General features: G+C 39.1%; 1 protein-coding gene across 4 annotated transcripts in view; it reads right to left on the bottom strand.

The window, feature by feature from the left end:
• Positions 1-7,014: 7,014 nt before the first annotated feature.
• Positions 7,015-21,484, bottom strand: part of clcn5b (chloride channel, voltage-sensitive 5b) — a 33,926-nt gene continuing 19,456 nt past the window's right edge. For all 4 annotated transcript variants that reach the window (XM_020922726.2, XM_020922727.2, XM_020922725.2 and 1 more), the window contains 7 exons: positions 21,311-21,451; positions 19,076-19,262; positions 15,145-15,287; positions 14,727-14,876; positions 13,506-13,611; positions 12,821-13,037; positions 7,015-7,693 (listed from right to left, as the gene is read on the bottom strand). In XM_020922726.2, the coding sequence (XP_020778385.1) occupies positions 7,603-7,693; positions 12,821-13,037; positions 13,506-13,611; positions 14,727-14,876; positions 15,145-15,287; positions 19,076-19,262; positions 21,311-21,451 (1,035 nt within the window). In that variant the 3' untranslated portion in view covers positions 7,015-7,602. The remainder of the gene's footprint in view (positions 7,694-12,820; positions 13,038-13,505; positions 13,612-14,726; positions 14,877-15,144; positions 15,288-19,075; positions 19,263-21,310; positions 21,452-21,484) is intronic.

The raw sequence follows: 21,484 nt of genomic DNA, 5'->3' as shown, positions 1-21,484 counted from the left end.
TGGTCTTTGGGGAAAAGTCTGTTCCAAGAAACTTCTGTGTTTTTAAAGTGTCAAAGTCTGTAACAGTGTCCCAGAGTCAACAAACATTTAACTTAAAGTCGTACTCTGAAACTTTTCTGGTGGGGACACTGCTGCCTGCTTGTCCCCATGGAGATGTTGCCTGGAATGTTCCACAGTACAGCATTAAACAACTCATATTACAATGTTTTTTGATCTCTGATATAATGTTTCTTCATCACAAACAGACCTGGAGTTGTGTTTTGTTTCATACACACGTTTAACACACAAACCCTGCATATTTACAGTAGTTCTTCTCTCAAACTGAAAACACTCTGTTCCACCTTGTGATGTCATGTGATAATACAGGAAGTGCTCCACAGTGTTTTTAAACTAAATACACCTTCACTGGAATCATTTGGAAGATTTCAGCTCTGAAATTTTCCATTTCTATTGATTAAAACTACTGTAAACTACCTCTCCGTGACATCACAAGGTGGAACAGAGCATTTAGAGCTTGAACATGTGTGAATGAAACAAAACACAACTTCAGGAATATTTTTGATGAGGTAACAACACAGCTTAAAGCTCACAAGAGTCAATTTTGCATGTTCAAGTAAGAGGATTGTTACAATGTATGGTTCAAGTTTAAGTTCAAGTATATTCCAAATGAATAAAACTCTTAGAATTGATTCAAAAGCCTTCTCTTTATCGCATACAGTGTTTCTGTCCTGTTGCGTAGCTTCTCGTGTGTTACCTGATCCACGTGGCAGAGACAGCTGACTGTGGGAACATCCTCCATAACCCCAGGTGAGGCTAACGGCGCGAGGTGCTAACACAGCGATGCAGATCCGGTTGCATTCCTCTGATTCTCTCAGCGGGTGCTGCACTGAGCTCTCCCAAACACGTCCAGCTAGGTTCACGCGCCCTTGGGTGAAGAGGAGCGTGTACGTCACCGTTAACACCAAAAACACAAAAAGAGACATAAACTAACTCCCAAACACATGACACAAAGAGAGACATGCTAACGAAGAAAACAGCGCAGGATCAGGTGACACACAAACATCTGGAGCCACACAAAGCCCCACTCACATACAGAGGGGGAAATCAGGACCGTTGCCATAGTGATTAAAACGTTTAAAGGCCCTATTGCCACATTCTGTTGAATGACGGTAGTCGATAAATCCGAGTCAGTTTTTCCGACATCTGTTGTAAATGTGTTCCTTTGCAACAGCTGCGACAAATACGGATGCTCGAGAAAGTTAAATGCTTATGTTGTTAACTTATAAATACCATATACAGTAGCAGGAGTCTCCAACCTGAAGCTCAGGAGCTACACTCTACCACCCTCTTCCAAGTAGCTCACCAAGGGATTTCAGAATTACATGTACTGTCCTGATTAGTAAAATTGTATTAATTAAATGCATATTACCATTGTACATACAGTATATCATTTTGATATCTAACTTTGTCTGGATAATGGTTTGTTTTATACTCTAGGCATCTAATTGTACCTCATATAAGGCTTGTCATGGTATTTATGTCCAATTTTATGCCCAATTTCTTGTCCCACTAAAATGAATAACTCTGTCATTTTCGTTTTGTAAAGGTAGCTCGCTGGAGGAAAAAGGTTGCAGACCTCTGCCATATCCAGTATGTTGCTTTTGGATCAATTCTAAGAGTTTTATTCATTTGGAATATACTTGAACTTAAACTTGAACCATGTATTGTACAGCACAACAGAACTCTTACTTAAAGGTGATATATTACGGACAGCTGACACTTGTGAGCCACAGATTTGGGACAGGCTACTAGGGCTACATCCAAATCTCAAAGAAGTCGACCCTCTCTGACTGAACCCTGAGGGAGTTAACGTCATAGAGTCTGTTAATTATGGCAGTTTGACTAATACATGCTCAATAAAAACTAGTGTCTACTGTCAAATGATGTGAAAGAAACTCTAAATGTTACTTTCTCTTCACATAGACCACTTCAACACAAAGACTATCTTTGTTGTGACGTAAATCCAACCGACTCAGGCTGCACCGATCTAGCCTGAGTTTATGTTTCGGAAATCCTGATTTGACTGGCCTGTTCCATTTCATTTTCTCGAGGTGGAGGTTGGTTTTCCCCCCTGAGTCCCAGGCGCAACAGAATGCAGCATTAATTACACAACAACTGACAAAATTGTGAGCTCACCTCCTCAAGAACAGACCTGGAGTTGTGTTTTGTTTTATTCACATGTTGAGTAATGAGTAATCCTGCATTATTCGTCTGTCTATATCTCCAAAGCTCTAAATGCTCTGTTCCACCTTGTGATGTCATGAAATGGTAATTTTCAAGTTAAAAGCTACTTTTTTTTGTTTGTTTTTACCTTTAATTTAGTAGACATTGTCAGTTACAAGTCTGAAATTAACCAAATGATTCTAGTGAAGGTGAATAGATAAAACATAATCAAACAGGAAACACTCTGTTCCACCTTGTGATGTCATGTGGTGATATAAGGAATGCTCCACTGTGTTTCTAAACTCTATACACCTTCACTAGAATCGTGGATAATTTCAGCCCTGGAATTGCCCATCTCTCATCAACTAAAGGTAAAAGGTAGTGCTTAACTTGAAACCTACCACTCCATGACATCACAAGGTGGACAGATCATTTTGAGCTTTAGAGATGTAGACAGACTAATAATAAAGGCTTTCTCAAACATTTGTGAATGAAACAAAACACAACTCCAGGTCTGTTTATGAAGAGGTAACAACATTAATTAACACAGCCAAGAGTCAGTTTTGTGTGATATGGGACCTTTGAGTATTTCTCTAACACCTGTTTTGTTGGAGGTGCGTGACCCTCTCCTGACGCCCTCTAGTGGACGCCGGACGCCATGACCGCACGCACAGGTCCGGCTCTGACTTGTGTGCGCCGTAATGTCAGAGGAGAAAGAATTCAGATGCCCCGTCAGAAACCTGATCTCCATGTGAAAAACTGAGACAGGAACTCACCTCCAAATACTCCAGTTATTACAAACCTGCTACAACAAGAACGTTTGTGTGTCCTTGGGCAAGACACTTCACTCATCATGTCCTATATTATGTAGGCTATGACTAAGCTCTGGTTTATTTTCTGTAGTTTGATGTTTGTTTCCATTTTAGGCCAAGTTTGTGTACGAGATAAATCATTGTTTAGGCCTGGTTCAGTCCTGGTTTAGTCCTGGTTTAGTCCTGGTTTAGTCCCTGGTTCAGTCTTGGTTTATTCTCGGGTTTATTCCTCGTTTAGTCCTGGTTTAGTCCTGGTCCGGTCCTGGTTTAGTCCCTGTTTTGTTACTTGAAGAGTCAGATTTTGACTCAGATTTTCAAAGTGCTCTGAGCTCTCTCTCACAGGGATAAGGTGGCCAAACGAGTGAAGACTGGTTTAGAGATAGAGAGAGAGAGAGAGGGAGGGAAAGAGAGAGCAAGAAAGAGAGAAAGAGAAACAGGGAGAAAAAGAAGAGATAAAGATAGACAGAAAGAGAAAAAGGGGGGTGGGAGCAAAGAGAGAGAGAAAGAGAAGAGAGACAGATAGAGAAAAAGAGAGAGGGGGAGAGAGAGTGAGACAGAAAGAGAGGCAGAGAGAGGGAGAAAGAAAAGAGAGAAAGAAAGACAGAGAAAGAGAAGAGAGAAAGCGAGAAAAAGAGAGAGAAAGAGAAGGAAGACAGAGAGAAAGAGAGGAGAGAAAACGAGACTGGGGGGGGGACAGTGAGGAGTGAGAGAGCAAGACAGAAAGCGAGGCAGAGAGGGAGAAAGAAAAGAGAGAAAGAAATAGAAGAGAAAAAGAGAGACAGAGAGAAAGAGAAGAGAAAAAGAGAGACAGAGAGAAAGAGAAGAGAAAAAAGAGAGACAGAGAGAAGAGAGAAGAGAAAGAAAGAGAGACAGAGAGAGAAGAAGAGAAGAGAAAAAGAGAGACAGAGAGAGAGAAAGAGAAGAGAGAAAGAGAGACAGAGAGAAAGAAAGAGAAGAGAAAAAGAGAGATAGTGTTGGAGGGAGACAAAAAGAGAGACAGATAGAGATGAGAGAAAGCGAGAGACAGAAAGTGAAAGAGAGAGCGAAAGAGAGGGTGAAGAGAGAGGAGGGGGAGAGAGAGTGTGCGGGCAGGGGCTAAAGAGAGGAAGAGGAGAGAAGGATAGATGAAGGTGGGGAGAACATAGCTAGAGAAAGGCAGAGAGAGGAGGAAGAGAGAAAGAAAGATAGAGAGACAAAAAGAGAGAGAAAGACAGAGAGAAACAGAGAGAGAGAGAGTGAGAGAAAAAGACAGATGGCGTAACCTCAGACCTTTGTCTTAGACTGTACATATAAATGGACATAGATAACACACTAGTTCTAAACAGGAAGTGCACATGTGGCTCTTCCGGCTCCTTCTGACTCTGGCTCCCATTGACTTACACTGGGATCTTGTCGTCTCTCTCTCTGTAACTGCTGCTGTGAGCGTCGTCATTTTGGTCTTAAAATGTTCATATTAACCCGCTCTACATGATCCTGATGTTTTGTTTTTTGCTACTACAGAACCTGGCTCCTGTAACCGTGAGCATCGAGAGCTTCATTTGAGTGGAGCTGAACACTGTGGGTGACGCTTAGTACACTTTTTTTTCTACAGTCCATGGCCCCTGTTTTCTCTGTCTCTGTGTAACTTGTTCACCACAGATTGGTGTGTGTCACTCTGAATTGCGTTGATGATAAAATCTGGGATGACTCTCGCTGAAAGTGCTTAGAAAACGTGGAGCGTCATGACGACTATTTGTATCAGACTGGTCAAAGCGTCACAACAAACAAACAAGTGTGTATTGATGCTAAAATGAGCTGGAGTGTGTCTGCGTCGCCATGTTTGTTTTGGTTCGTTTGGGCGCTTCACCTTTGGCTTCTGTGCAAACCTCAGTGCTGCACCGTGATTGGTCGGACCTGTAACCTGGCCTGGTGCCATTTCTTGCTCGTCTCCGTGGCGATAGAGAAATTTAATGCCACTTTTTGGGTCAACGTTTCAGGCAAAGCAATAAAATCTCCATAGAAACAAGCAGGTGACCGACCCTCCACCAGAAAAGTTACATAGTGCTCATTTATTCTCATGGGTTACAGATTCTACTGCCCTAAAAAGGCAATTATGTTCATGCGTAAACTAATAACTGCCTCATTTTTCATGTTTTCTCAGTAATTTATTTAAAAAAAAATTAAATTAAATGGCTCGTATTTCCCTAGACAAATCTCCCGTCCAAACAAGGGTTGCAAAAGTAATCATAATCTGATCAAAATTGCAAGATGAATGGATTAAATTAACAATGGCTGCAATTTTGTATAATTTTCTTCACCAACAAAATCTCCAGTTTTATTCTGCATAAAAACGGCAAACCCTGTACTTTAAATCTGTACAAACATGTCCTGAATTGTCACTTCATATTTCAGTCTTTTTTCTGGACGTGTTTAAAATGTGAACTTTCAACAGAATCCTAAAACCGTTCAGCTCTATAGTCCAGTCTCTTTTGTTTATTGATTCTGTCGCTCAAATTAATTCTGAATAGTTAACTAGTCAAATTTCCACTCGTCGTCCGTGTTTGCTCTGGCCTCTTCGGTTTCTGTTCTGTGGAAATAAAAGATTCAAAATGGCCAAATCTGAAGTGCGCACTGTAAAACTTTATGATCCCATGGCGAGAAAGAGTGGCTGACCTTTGACCCCGCCACCAGAGGAAATATTTTTATGAAGGAAAAAAGAAATACGCCACTGGGCAAATTCTATAGTAGTGTTTTCAGACTATAACTTAGAATAATAATGTAAAAATGTGCTGCATATGAAATTAAATGCTGACTTTAAATTGAGGAATTCTGAGTAGGTTTCAGTCTTGGTTTTAGTCATGATTGTGTCCTAGTTTAGTTCTGATTTATTCCTACTTCAGTCCTATTGTAGTCCTGATTTAGTCCTAGTTTAGACCTGGTTTAGACCTGGTTAAGTCCTGGTTTAGTCTTGGTTTATTCCTGTTTATTCATAGTTCAGTCCTAGTTTAGTCATGGTTTGGACCTAGTTTAGATCTTACGTAGTCCTGGTTTAGTTCTAGTCTAATTCTAGTTTAGACCTGGTTCAGTTCTAGTTTAAACCTGGTTTAGTCCTAGTTCAGTCCTATCGTTCGGTACTTGTTTAGACCTGGTTTAGTCCTGGTTTAGTCAAGGTTCAGTGTAAATTTAAACCTGTTTAATCCTGGTTTAGAACTGGTTTATTCCTTGTTCAGTCCTAGTTTAGACCTGGTTTAGTCTTGGTTTAGTCCTGGTTTTATTCCCGTTTATTCATAGTTCAGTCCTAGTTCTGTCGTGGTTTGGACCTAATTTAGATCTTATTTAGTCCTGGTTTAGTCCTATAGTTCAGTTCTAGTGTAGACCTGATTTAGTCCAGATTTAGAACAGTTTTAGTCCTGGTTTAGCTGCAGTTTAGTCCTATGGTCCAGTCCTAGTTTAGTCTTGTTGAGTCCTAGTTTAGTCCTATAGTTCAGTACTAGTTTAGACCTGGTTTAGTCCTGGTTTAGAACTGATTTAATCCTTGATCAGTCCTAGTTTAGTCCTGATTTGGACCTACTTTAGGTCTTGTTAAGTCCTGATTTAGTTCTATTTTAGTTCTGGTTTAGTCCTACAGTTCAGTACTAGTTTAGACGTGGTTTAGTCCTGAATCACACCCAGTTTGAACCTGGTTTAATCCTGGTTTGGACCTAGTTTAGATGTTATTTAGATCTTGTTTAGTCCTGGTTTAGTTCTATCTTAAGTCCTAGTTTAGACCTGGTTCAGTTCTAGTTCAAACCTGGTTTAGTCCTATATTTCTATACTAGATTAGACCTGGTTTAGTCCTGGTTTAGTCTTGGGTCAGTCCTGATTTAGAACTGGTTTATTTCTTGTTCAGTCCGAGTTTAGTCCTGGATTAGACCTGATTTAATCCTGATTTAAATTTAGTCCTGGTTTAGTTTAGATTTGGTCCTAGTTTAGGTCTGAATAATTCCACAGACACTTAACATTTAGTGAAATAATTTACTTGGACAAACATTTTTATATTGACATAAATTACAATGTTTTCTCTCCGTGTACAGCCCTTTTCACAGCGGCTCTTTAACCATTAGAAGTCTTAAAATACACCGTTATTACATTCTTCCACAATTATCCATGTTGCCAGGTCCTCCGTCAAGTTCTCAGGATTTTGGAGTGTCATTTTTTTCAGATCCTTCTCGGAAAATACGGTCTGCTTTTTTGTTATCTGGAGGCAACAAGAAATTTCACGATGACACAGCCAGGAAGGAGGAGAGGAGGGGGGCAAGCCACGCTCCCACCCCACAAAAGGTGCACTTCGCCTGGGCATGTCCGCTCCACTGCGTCCCCCCAGGGCCTCCAGTTCTTCCAAGTCTCACTCGTCATCTCCTAAAAAAATCGTGGAGTGGTTTTTGGATGGTTTTGTGATTGGGAAAAAGCCATGCTGGTTGGAAAAATTCTCCAGTTCTGAAATGGCAAAAGTGCAAAATGATCTCCGCTTGTGTTCCGGTAAACTTTGGTTCAGTTGGTCGTAAAAGTTGATGTTTTTACAGAAGTTTTCGCAGCAGTTTTTGAGAAGTTAGTTGAACAAAATGGAGTCCGGGTCTCTGTTGGCGATCTGTGCCATGTGTTTTAAAATGTCCTTTTTGGTGATGATGCCCAAAAGTCTCCTACGGAAACAGAAGGGACAAAATGCGTTAAGGTTTGATTTTGGTTATGAAAACAACGAAATGTACACAATTTATAATGCACATAGGAGAAATAAAAGGTGCTGTACCTGATTTTTGCTCTCTTAAAAACGTAAAATAAACAGAACTAGTTCATTTTAAAACAGTTTGCAGTGCTTCAAAGCTATTCGTCACTTATTTTATGCATTCAGAGCATCCTAATTATTCACCATGATGAGCTTTTCGCAACTTTCCGAGACCAGAGTGGAGTTTTGCCAAGATGGGAAAGCTTGCAACTACAATGCTAATGCGCACTTCGTGAGTTTTTGACAATGAAATGCTTTTTAATCAAATGCAAACAGTACACAGAGATTATGACTTCAAGAGCTGCTTGTTGTTAGTTTTACTGTCACGGCAAAACTTTGCTCTGGTCTCTGTGTCGGATGCCTTCCTTTTGCTTTTGATGCCCTCCCTGTGCGTCAGATGCCCTCCCCGTGTCTCCATGGGGGCTTATTCTGTGTAAAAGCTGCTAAGCCCGTACTTTAGACCTCTACAAACATGTTCTGAAATGCTTTGGATTCTTGGATTCATTCAAAGTTCAGATTTCATTCTTGTTATTGCTGTGAAAAGCTCTTATAAACTCAACATGATGAATAATCTGGATGATCTGGATGCATAAGGCAACTGAGGAACAATTTTGGAGCACTGCAAACTGTTTGAAATGAACTAGTTATGTTTTTCATGTTTTGAAGACATTAAACAATCAGATACCATTCCTTTAATCACTGACTCGAAAGTAAATAAGAAAGACTGATAAAAAACAGACCATTTTAAACTGTGTAGTCAAAACTAAATAATGGATTGTGTAATTTTGTAGAGTAGATAGACGCAGATAGACTCTAAAGTGACGCAGATAGACACTGAAGTAAAGCAGACAGACTCTAAAGTGAAGCAGACAGACTCTAATGTGAAGCAGACAGACTCTAATGTGAAGCAGACAGACTCTAATGTGAAGCAGACAGACTCTAATGTGAAGCAGACAGACTCTAAAGTGAAGCAGACAGACTCTAAAGTAAAGCAGACAGACTCTAAAGTGAAGCAGACAGACTCTAAAGTGAAGCAGACAGACTCTAATGTGAAGCAGACAGACTCTAATGTGAAGCAGACAGACTCTAAAGTGAAGCAGATAGATGCTAAAGTGAAGCAGACAGACTCTAAAGTGAAGCAGATAGATGCTAAAGTGAAGCAGACAGACTCTAAAGTGAAGCAGACAGACTCTAAAGTGAAGCAGACAGACTCTAAAGTGAAGCAGATAGATGCTAAAGTGAAGCAGACAGACTCTAAAGTGAAGCAGATAGCAGCAAACGGAAGCCAAGAAATGTCAACATGTGGTTTTCAAAGTCTCCAGAGCTAAATAGTCTCACTAACAGAGATTTTGTGTTGTTTTTATTTTATTTATTTTTTTTATGTACCAGTATTTATTTTATAATTTACATTATTTTACCTTGGAACAACATATTATCCATATAACATTAGTGAAATCATAACAGAAATAACAAAAACAACAACAACAAAATGCCCCAAAATTGTTAAACTTAATTAAGATAGTGTGGGAAAGTGGGCGGGGCCTTGAAATCTAACTGAGATCCTCCTTCACTGACCCCTGAAGCAATGGATTCTGGGACAATATAGGTCAGGTTCATGTGACATCACAACATTGTAGATTCCTATAATTTAAATGGTCCATATTACGCTGTTTTCTGATCTATGTTATAATGTAGTTTCCTCATCAAAACATGTGAATGAAACAAAATACAACTCCAGGTCTGTTTTTGATGAGATAACATTATAACATGACTTAAAGCTCACAAGAGTCAATTTTGCGTAATATAGAACCTACAAACCAGAATTCTGTGATGGAATTTGCTGTTTAACTGTCAGATTGCAGATTTGTTGACCTGGTTTTTGGCCAATATCTCTGTAATTACTGGACCTGTCCACATAGGAAACAAAAACTGGCTCCCCATATCCAAGCAAGTAAAACTATTCAACAATAGCAGTAAATTTGTTGTAAAATTTTAAATACAATGGAGTCATCTCTGTTTTAGTGAAATCCTAACTGCTCATCTGCACTTAAAGACTGTCATGAACGCAGCCTATTGTTAAACTATAGATAGTGTGGGAAAAGTGCGCAGGGCAATGAAATTTAACTGTCTCCTGATCAGACGCGGCCCTTCTCGCTGGCCCCCCAAGCAATGCATTCTGGGACAATGAGTCTGAGCAACCAAAAACACACGTCGGAGCTTTCAGTGCCTGGAGCGAGCACTCAAATACAGGCGTGAAAAATGAGTAAGCCTGGATTCCACCGAACTGTTCTCACAAGACTTTTCTGGAAATAAACGTGTCTCTGTGTGTCAGATGCCCTTCCTTGTGTGTTGTGTCAGATGCCCTCCCTGTGTCTCCATGGGGTCATATTATATGTACAAGCTGCTAATCCTCTACAAACATGTTCTGAAATGTCTGGGATTGCCCAAAGTACGCGTTTTTCCAATCTATGTTATAATGTTTCCTCATCACAAACAGACCTGGAAGTTTTGTTTTGTTTCATTCACACATTTCATTCACACAAACCCTGCATATTTAGGGTGAGTTCTTCTCTAGGAAATAAAACACTCTGCTCCACCTTATGATGTCATATGGTGATACACTAACTTTTATACTCCATACATCTTCACTAGAATCATTTGGATAATTTCAGCTCTGGAATTGCAAATCTCTACGGAACTTGAAACTTGAAAACTACCACCACATGACATCACAGGTTGGAACAGAGCGTTTTGAGCTTTGAAGATGTAGACAGGCTAATAATAAAGGATTACTCAAACACATGAATGAAATAAAACACAACTCCAGGTCTGTTTCAAAGTTATTCCTCACTTTCCTAACATTTTCTGAGCATCCTAATTATTCACCGTACTTTTCACAGCTTTCAGAGACTGGATTTAAGTTGTGCTGTCAGGGTAAAGCTAGCAATAACTAGCAAGCTAACGTACACTTCCTGATTCTCATACAATAACACACTTTATAATTTGATGCAGACAGTACACAGCAGATTTATTTTGGTCTCAAGAGTACTAGAGTTAGATATGTTTTGCTCAAATACATGGAAAAAACAAAACAAAACAAAAAAAAAACAAGTACAGCGCCTTTAAACCTGTCCTCACCGCTGATTGTTTGCGTTCATTTATTATTTCTCGATCATCTCCGTCAGACGTGGATTCGCTCCATTCAAACTTAAATTTAAAACAAATGTCTGTAACTTCTGCTGTCTTCACCTCCCTTTTCTCTCTCTGTCTCTCTCTATGGACTATAAGACTAAACGAATCCAAGACCATTTGAAAACCACTTTGAAACAGGAAGTAAAGTCGTGAGGATCTGGGGTTCTCTGTTTGGTTTGAATTCCCCTCAGCACCTTTGGGCGATAACTTCACGAGAATTGGATAGGTGTCATACAGTGCTGTGAAGCCAATGGAAAAGAAAATATAGGACTAAATTTATTATTAGACACAATGGAAGAATGAAGCTTTAGTACGGAGGCTCTTGAACTTTTCACAACAAAGAAAGGATTTGGCTTTCTGAGTACCGCCAGATCTAAACCAGGTTTATAACAGGACTATTCCAGGTCTAATGTAGAGGGCTAAACCAGGTCTAAAAGTGGACTATGTCATTTACACTGTAGTGCTACACAAGAAATTATACAGGATTATAAGGCCGATTTGCAATCAGATATTCCTCCAGAGTTTAAGAAGAGGTGCCAAAAATTGTACTAAAGTAAAAGTACGGTTACTTCAAAAATATTACTGAAATAGTGGTAAATGTCTGGATGGAACATTTGATTCATAATTTAAAGGTGCATTATGTAAGTTTTCTGGTGAAACAAATGTCAAATGGTATTAAACATTTCTATCTTCATGGAGTTCAAACTAGCCCAAGTTACAGGTCAGATCTGTGGCTCACTGTCAGAATGCCTGTTTTTCTAGGTATTTTTGATCTATAAAACCACCTGTAATTGAATAAATGTAAAGTAGAGTTGTTTAATGTCATACTGTGGAACATTTCAAGCAGAGCAATGACATATCCATAGAAACAAGTGACGGACCCCAATCATAAATAATGTAACTGGAAGGATAACTTAAAAATGCACAAAGTCTGGTATTTTTTAGAGCTATAACATCTCTGTGGAGACAAGTAGATGGCGGACGCTGGACCAGAAAAAGTTTCATAGTGCATCTTTTAAGAAATGAATGAACAAATATGAATAAAGTATCTTTCTGTACATTTCTGGAACATGTGGAGCTGGTTGGAGATTGGGCAATAAGTAAAAGATTTTGTGCAAGATGAAATCGCTGTGTGTGTGTGTGTGTGCGCATGTGTGTGTGTGTGTGTGCGTGTGTGCGTGCGTGTGTGTGTGCGTGTGTGTGAGTGTGTGTGTGTGTGTGTGTGTGTTTTTTCATATTTTAAATGTATTGTGAGCTTCAAAGAGAGGCCACAGAGTCCAGCCTGATTCATGAGCTGAAGGCCAGATAAGGATGTCATACAGGATGTTCTTTTTCTATCTGCTGTTTTAACTCTTTCAATGTGATCAACAGTTTGAGTTGATTTAAGCTCCAACATTCTAGAACTGTCTTTTCTCTCGGTAACCTCGTTTTAATGTGAGAAAATGTTCCGCAGTGGTGCTTTAATCCTGTTACAAATGAATGAATTACAAATTACTATGCTGTAATGTACTGAATCTGGAGGGGCCCGGTTTTAGAACTAGTTTAGTACAGCTTTTAACCTTATTTAGTCTTGGTTTAGTTCTCGTTTAGACCCAGTATTTCTATTGTTTATTGGGTTTTTTTTGTTGTTTTTTTGCACATTTTCTGTTTTATCACTATTTTTATTTTGTTAATTTTTCATGTTTTCTTATCCAATTTATTTACACATACTTCCTGCATTATTATTTTATTCTTATAAAAGTTTCCTGCATTTTTATAGTTTTAGTTACACATATTTGCTGCTTTTCTAAAGAGTATTATTTTGCACATTTTCCTACCTGTTATAATTACACTTTTATCTTTGTTTTCTTACCCGTTGTGTGTGACGAGACACTGCCGTAGCCCCAGTTTCCTGAAGATGTCGACGGTGATGTCCATGGGGGTGTGATCTGTGACGGTGAAGGGGCTCAGGTCCATGATGCCACGGAGACGCAGAGGGGGCGGGGCTTCAGGAGGTTGCGATGGAGCGTGCTCAGAGAAGACCACAACTGAGGCACTGACCACGCCCTCCTGACGCTTACGGGCGTTATCTGAAAAACAATATAACAGGATACTCCAATGACAAGGTTCAATATTGACTGCAGAGGTGGTAGAGCAGCCAAATATTGTACTTAAGTAAGGGTAACGTTTCTTCAAAATAATATTAAACAAGTAGAAGAACAAAGTAAAGGAAGAAGAAATTAATCAAGTAAGACCAAAAAAGTATTTGGGAAAACTACTACTGACGAAAGAATAACTTAAAGAGTAATTGTCAGGAACTAACATCTGTTTTATAATTTGATAGTAATATAATTTAGATTACACAAAAATGAGAAAAACCAAATCATACTGTATCTGCTGCTCATGTCCACTCAGGAAGCAAAAATTTGCAAAATTGTCAAACTAGGAAAAAAAAGGGTATGTTTTTTGGCAACTTATCAAATATGGGGACGAGCAGTCTAACCCATCATAAGCACTATAATACCATTATTATTTATGTAAACATGTGTAAAACTGACCTATAGAGATGAGCAGGTCTCGTCTGAACACAAAGCCCACAAGCCTCTGAGACTCTGGAGAAACCACCACTGGGAATCCACTGTAATGTGTGCTTTCCACCACGGCCTGCAGGGGGCGACAGACATAATATTCAATATTCAATACAAACAAAGATTGGCAGTGCAATTAAACACATTTGAATAGATATCTCTACTGTGCAACTGTAAAGCATGAAAATCTCCATGGAAACCCCTCCTCAAAAAGTTACAGAGTGCACCTTTAAAAGAACTGTAGGTAAGATTTAAAATAGTACATTTCTTAAACAACTTAACTCAGTCTAAAGATATCAGATAAACATGTTCAAATCAAATACAGCTTTTACTGATAACAATTCTAATGCTGATTTTAATTGCTGATCTTAATTACAAAAACATTGAACACAATGTCCCATTTATTTGTTATAAATTGGTGTTTGATTATCCAATTCAAATATCCAATCAGAAAGCAGAATGAGCCTCACATGCTGAAGTCCAGTGCTGAAATCCAGTTGGTTTAATCCTAAAATGTCTCTCTCTGACCTGAATGATCTCTACCTAAACCCCAGTGCCTGCACCTATCTTGTATGTGTCTGCAGGTTAAGAGGAAAAAGCAAGGGCCCAGGCTACATACAGCTCCTTTAAGGTTATTATTTAACTTTTGTGCAGTGGTGTAATAATGACTTTTCCATATAAGTATATATGTCCTTGCTGATTTTACTCAAACATAGATCCTCTGTACAGAGACTGATATTTTGGATGGAACTTTTGGACGTCGTGATCCTAGAATTACATGCGTTGAGTGAAAAATGTTGCATACACCACAGGAATATGAAGTAAATACCATATATTTAATATGTCACTGACAAAGTAGTATTTTGTTTTGCACAAATCTTACACATGCTGCCTGCTATGCTCCACTGGACTTAAATTTTGCGGTGATGAAAGTTTATAGGGATTTTCCTGTTGACATCCTTGTACTCTGGGATTAATACATGTAGAGTATAGAAGACTAAAGTTCTTATTTGACCCTGTCTGACTATCCCCATACAAAAATATGGCTCATGTATGAATGCATTTTAATTAGTTATTTTATGACTTTTAAATACAATACAACAAAGCTCAGACTCACTCCTACAGTCTGTAATCTGCGGATCAATAAAATTCTCGGTCTATACTAGAAATGTCAGGTGAAGTGGGCGTTACCTCAACCTCTCCGAGCGTCATGCTGTCCTGTGTGAGCACGGCCAGAGGAGGGTCAGACCTGCGTGGCCTCATCACATCCACCGCCAAACTGCTGTGTTCAAACTCTTCCTTTGCCTCCAGGAACGGGTATCCATTTAACCGAATGTGAGCCTAGAGAGAATGGGTCAGTGTGCACTATATCATTATTGTTCTTATTAAAGGGCCCATGTTGCGCTGCTTTCTCATCTCTGTTATAATGTTGTTTCCACATCACAAACATACCTAGAGTTGTGTTTTGTTTCATTCACACATGTTTAACACACAAATGCTGCATATTTATGTGTGAATGAAACAAAACACAAGTTTTGTATGTTTTTGATGAGGTAACAGTATTGTAACATGGCTTAAAGATCATATAGGGCGTTTAAACCTGCATTACCTCATAGATTCCTTCACGTCCGAAAGCGTCTGCCACCCATTTGCTGGTCATGGTCGCTGCCATCAGAGGGACGATGTACTCCAGCCCCCCGGTCAGCTCGAACATGATCACCACCAGAGACACGGTCATACGGGTCACGCCACCTACAGGACACAAAGAGAAACTGCAGTTGAGAGTGCAACCAGATACCCAGGTGATTTGCTTAAGGGTGCGTTATGTAACTTTTCCGTTTGTTGGTCTGTCACCTTGTTGTTTCTATAGATATGTCATCGCTCTGTCTGGAATGTTTCACAGTATGGTATTAAACCTTTCACCCTTTATGGAGACCAAACCAGATGAAATTATAGGTCAGATCTGTGGAGAGGCAACTCTGCTCACAGTTTTTCTATGTATGTTTGAGCTATTAAACCATCTGGAATTGAATAAATGTAAGGTAGAGCAGTTTAATGTCATACTGTGGAATATCCCTCTGAATCAGTCTACCCTTCCTATGCTCTCGATGCAAAGTCACTCTCCCTTCAGAGCTCTACTACAACACAATCAGTACACATCCCACTAATGAAACTACTGCACATCGCATCAGGTTTGTAAAGTTGTAGCATATAGTTTTGTATCAGTTTGTGTATATGTATGGAAAATTGCTGTGTGGGAGACTTGTGGCCCAGGACAGATCTCTAAATTGCTCAAACATGCCTGAATGACATATAAAACCTCTTCAGGCATGTTTTGATCAAGGAACAGTGTTATACCATGGTAGAAAATTCCAATAATACCCCCTCTTTAAAGTAACTTGAGTTAATTTTGTCCAATTTGTTGATGTTCTACCACCTTTGGCCTGTTCAGACAAAATGAGAATCTGCAGCTGCAAATGACACATTAAAACCACCAGAATATCATTATGTCACAAACAGACTCCACATGTTCAGATCAAAGATGGAAGATAAAAACTCCAGGAAATTATAAACACCACAAGAATGAAAATGTGAATCAAATAATCGCTCATGAAGTTTACAAGTTCTTCTTTTCAACAAATTATACAAAACTTTGGACAAATTGGAAAAGAAGTTAAAGGTGCACTGTGTGACTTTTTGGTTGTGGGTCTGTCATCCGTTGTTTCTATGGATAATTCAATGCTCTGTCTGGAATATTCCACAGTATGACATTAAACAGCTCTATCTTACATTTATTAAATCACAAGGGGGTTTATAGTTCAAAAATACCTAGAAAAGCAGGTATTCTGACAGCGAGCAAGGTCGCCTCTCCACAGATCTGACCTGTAACTTGGTCTGGTTTGGTCTACATGGTGATAGAAATGTTTAATGCCATATTGTGAAACATTCCAGACAAAGTAATAACATCTCTGTGAAGAAAAGCATTTGATGAACAGTTACACAATCCACCTTTAAGAAGAAGTAAAAGTATGAAGGGAAAGTACTCTGAGAAGTACAAGTAACTCAAGTTATTTCAAAACAGGAGTTACCCAAAGTGGCCTGGGTTTTATTATTAAACCTTATGGTAACATTTGCACACAGATGTTTTTTTTACCCAAACAAAAATGCTTCAAAATAAATTGTCCCTAATCACGCACACAGTTATAAAGAACAGACTCGTATAGAAAACATTTAAACATATTTACTTTGGAGAGTTTAATCAAAGTGTTTTAAATACAGCCTGAGTCTGTGGGGCTGTGAGCTAATGCTGATTTATGGTCTAATAAGAGAGGAAGTGCCTGGACCTCCTGAGCTGTGCAAGTGTGTTTAAAGAGACATGGAGCTGTGTGTGAAATGACAAAGCAGGTAAGGACTGTGTGTGAGGGAGACTGCAGTTAATAATAATAATAGGTCTTCTTTAATGACATATGAAACATTTTAGTTGGACGTTGCTCAGAACTTGCTAATTTTCCTGTTTCTACCTCATGAACTTTGAAGACAAAATGTTAAAGCCTTAATTTGTAACATTTTATTTAAATGATTAAATTAAATGATTTATTTTTTTTTTTTCATTTTGGTTGTGTTGGTTGTATTACCAAGTATGGCTTTAACTTTTTTCTATGGAACCATGCTTGTGAAGTACCACACATCCAGAAAGTTACATATTGTATCTTTAATAATAATAGTAATGCATAATGAGCTTTACAGACTTGTCAAAGCATCTCAAAGCTACACCGTTGTCATTATTCATTCACTCCACACTCTTTGCTCGGCACCACATTCATACTCAGCAAGTTTGGTGAAGCTTCTTGCCTAAGGACACAACTACAGAACTTGGTCCAAGTGGGAATCAATCCTCTGATCCTCCTCTGGGTTGGGGTATCACTGCTCTAACCACTGAACCACCGTCGCCCCCACATGCAGCTGTATCCCACCCACCACCATACCCCATGATGAGGCTCATTTTACTGTGTATTTCTTGCAGCAGTTTGTTGTATTTGCTACTAAAATGGCTGCCAACCACAAACAGTATTTCCACATATTTCCCACATATTTTCTCCATTGTGTCGGTGAGCACCCCATAAACTCAGGCTAAAGCTTCTTATTAAAGCGGACGGAGATTACATGCACTGCCTTTAGAAACCACATCAGAGCCACGCCAACATGTGCAGTATGCTACAGCCATGTTTACGCCCCACACCAGGATCTAGACACAATTTCATTTAAAGTTTAGCTTTTTTTTCAAAACTGTTACGTCAAAACAGATCAGCTACACCCTGAGACAGCTGTGGACCAGGCTCTGCTCTGCTAAACATAATAATTATCAGAGTAAAGAGTGAAGACCGCCACCGCAGGGAACAAGAACAAATAATCACTAACCACACAAAGAAACGTGTTTGTTTAAAGTGACTACATTAGGTAAAAGAGAGCTTTCAGAGCTTTTAATGACGTTATAATTGTTTCCCTTCTCATTTACCCACTCAGAGCTGGATTTACAGTAATTCATGTGTGTCTGAGTAATTGTTATCCTGTGTTCAAGAGGTCACTGCTTTAAATTAATTTTCATTCTAACTAGGAGAGTTGATATCAGGTCCAGCAATTGTTTCCAGAATCAGATATCAGTGTTGACACTGAAAGCTGGACCTGATCGGCTTCCAAATATCGGTTTATTTGTTATTCGTTATCCTGATTGGGCATATGCATTAATGTAATAAGACTATTCACTGGTCAGAAAGTTTCATAATATTTTAGAATTATTTTATTTTATTTTTTTAAACACAAAGCTGTTCTATTGTTACACGAAGGATAAATACCAGTTACATAAACACATTTTACATGTTTTGTGTCATTTTATTTTTGTTTTAATTAAATAAATGCTGTAATCAATCTCTGCACTGGTATTGGTGGATATCAGTGATCAAAAGATACTTAAAACTGTAGTATTGGAATCGGTATGGGACTGAAAAAGCTAGAGCATCCTTAAATTTAACTAGGGCTTTTAAAAGTGTGCTGAAGAACTGACAAAGACTGAAATATGAATTCATAAACTAACATAAGAATCAAGTATTGGTGGTTTTCAGATCCTAGAATGTGAAATATCTAAAAAGAAAACTCACAAATGTATAATCTGAGTATTACTGACTAGACTCATTAACCTCTTGTACTGCAACAAAAAACTGTATTTAACAATGTTCATTTCAGCTGCCCTTATTTGTATTACATATTATTGGTGTATAGAATGCTGTGACGTCATCTGAAACCCAGCAACAGATCTAAACGTTTTTTTTTTTAAGACAGGATCATTTCTTGTTTGTGAAGGAAATTATGCTGCTTCAAAAACTGTAGCCTTGGAAATTTGCAAATTATGTCTATTCAAATAGCAATTTCGATTCATTCATTCATATTTTAAAAGTATTCATTTTATCTGCCCCTTCAGACACACTTCCAGGGAAATTTGTTAACATCAGCTACAAAGTATCAGTATCGGTGGAGTCTTTTACCTAAACATGCGGCGGCTCCGACCATGGCGTAGAGTCCTGGTGTGATGCAGTCTGCGCCCGGAGAGCACCAGCCTTTGAAGATCAACCAGTCGTGATTATAATATGCCAACTGCTCCATGCCGACGCCTAGCAACCGGCCTGCGATCGCCCCTACTGCCATGCTGGGGATGAACAGACCCGAGGGCACCTGGGAGACACGAGGAAGGGGTTAAATAGTTATCCTAATAATAATAATGATAATGTATTGGATTTATACAGCACCTTTTCAAGACAACCAAAATGTTTTAAACTGCATTATTCATTCACCATGTTACCTTTTACTGCTGAATTAAAGGTGCACTATGTAACTTTTAAAGTGGAGGATCCGCTAATAGCTGGTCTCTATGGAGGTGATGTTATTTCTTTGCAAGGAATGTGCCACAGTAGGGCATTAAATATATCTCCCTTGCATTTGTTCAATTACAGGTAATAGCTAATAAATACCTCAAATAATACCTTAACTTATTACCCTGTACAGACTCACATCTCCATAGATCTGACCGTTAACCTGTCTCCATTGTGATTACCAAGTTTATTTCCAAACTGTGGAATAATCAAGGTAATATCTCCATGGAGACAAACAGATGACAGACCCTCCACCAGAAAAGTTACAGAGTGCACCTTTAACATGTTTAATTTTCAGTTTCAGTTTCGATGCTCTGAGTTCCCCCTCCCTCTGCTCCCCGTGCTGAGTCACTTCTCCTTCAGAGCGACATCACAACATTATTCTTTCACTCCACACTGATGGTGAACTATTATTGTAGCCACAGCTGTCCTGGGGCAGACAGACGGAAGTGAGGCTGCCTATCTGCGCTGTCGGCCTCTCTAACCACCACTAACACACACGCACACAACATTCATACTAAGCAGTGTGCTTGAAGTGTCTTGCTTAATGACACAACCACAGAACTTGGTCCAAGTGAGAATCAATCCTCTGACCTTCGGGTTGGGGGAACGCTGCTCTAACCACATAATAATGCACTTGATTTGATAGCGCTTTGTTGGCAGCCACTACCAATAATCTCTCACATACCAAACATGAATGAGTGAGCGAAGTGTCTGGTCTGAGTGAGAAAAAGCCCATGAACACATAGGCGCCACACATTCCTGATTATTTTTCCCCAGTCTTATAAAATAAGACACAGGAGCTAAACTCACGGACAGCACCTTGTTGTATTTACGAAGATATGATGAAAGCTCAGAGGAGGAGGTTAAGAGCTTTCCAAATATGACGTTTATTTGTTCTTAATTAGAGACAGTTGCTCCTCATTGGTCCTGACTCATGAGAAAAATCTGATCTAATATAAAACTACTGTGTCTCATTATAATGTCTGGCTGTGATGCTGTTTGGGCCTGACTCATGCTGACTCACAGAGACTGGACTGACCCTCTGTTAGGATTTAAAACTTATTACATCTGACAACAGCTGCTCTCAGGAAATTACCACGGAATAAACAGGATAACTCACATCTGGTCAAAATAAAATCACTGTTAGTGGAACTGAGTACATGCAACAGAGAGATCAAGATAATCATGAAATTAAAGGTGTATTGTGTAACATTTCTGGTGGAGGGTCCTTAAAATGCTGTTCTTCGTGGAGATGTTATTGCTTTGTCTGGAATGAGAGGCAGCCCTGCTCGCAGTCAGAATGCCTGTTTTTTCTAGGTATGTTCGAGCTACAAAACCACTGTAACTGAATAAATGTAAAGTGGAGCAGTTTAATGTCATACTGTGGAACATTCCAGGCAGAGCAATGACATATCCATAGAAACAAGCAGGTGATGGAGCCTCAACCAATAAGTTACACAATGCACCTTTACCCAAAAGAAATTACAAAAAATTAAGAAGTCAGTAGTTGTCATTATCTCATTATTTGTTTGAGATTGGCTCCAAAAAACGTGTGATTGTTGTCAGCTGACTGAGTAAAAACTGAGTAATATGACATCTGAGGTTGAATAATGGCACCACTTTCTGAAGCTGATGTGGAAAAAAAAAAACTCCAGATATGTTTATGATGAAGAAACAACATTATAAAATAGCTCAGAAAATAGTGTAATATGGGTCCTTTAAACAGCAAATTCCACCACAGAATTCTGACCTTTACCTCATTTTAAACTACAGAGACCCTGCTTTGTTGTAATCTCACATAGAGCTGGCCTCTTCTGTGGTATCAGATATATAGTTCTGTGCTCTTACCTTCATGCCAAAGGTGATGACAGTAATAGACATCTTAAACACGAGGGCAAGGGCCAGTTGCCATAGCGCCGTGTAGAGTCCAGCTCCGGCCGGACGATCTGCCAGACTGTCCCCCACTGTCTCTGAGGTGTTCATGTTCGGCTGGAAACACAAACAAGATTTACAAATGAAGCC

The sequence above is a fragment of the Boleophthalmus pectinirostris genome, unplaced genomic scaffold, assembly GCF_026225935.1.
Source record: "Boleophthalmus pectinirostris isolate CB_2022bp ecotype Guang Dong unplaced genomic scaffold, ASM2622593v1 HiC_scaffold_20, whole genome shotgun sequence".
Lineage (NCBI taxonomy): Eukaryota > Metazoa > Chordata > Actinopteri > Gobiiformes > Gobiidae > Boleophthalmus > Boleophthalmus pectinirostris.
The sequence above is the reverse complement of the archived record's forward strand: the minus strand, read 5'-3'. Positions and strand labels throughout refer to the sequence as shown.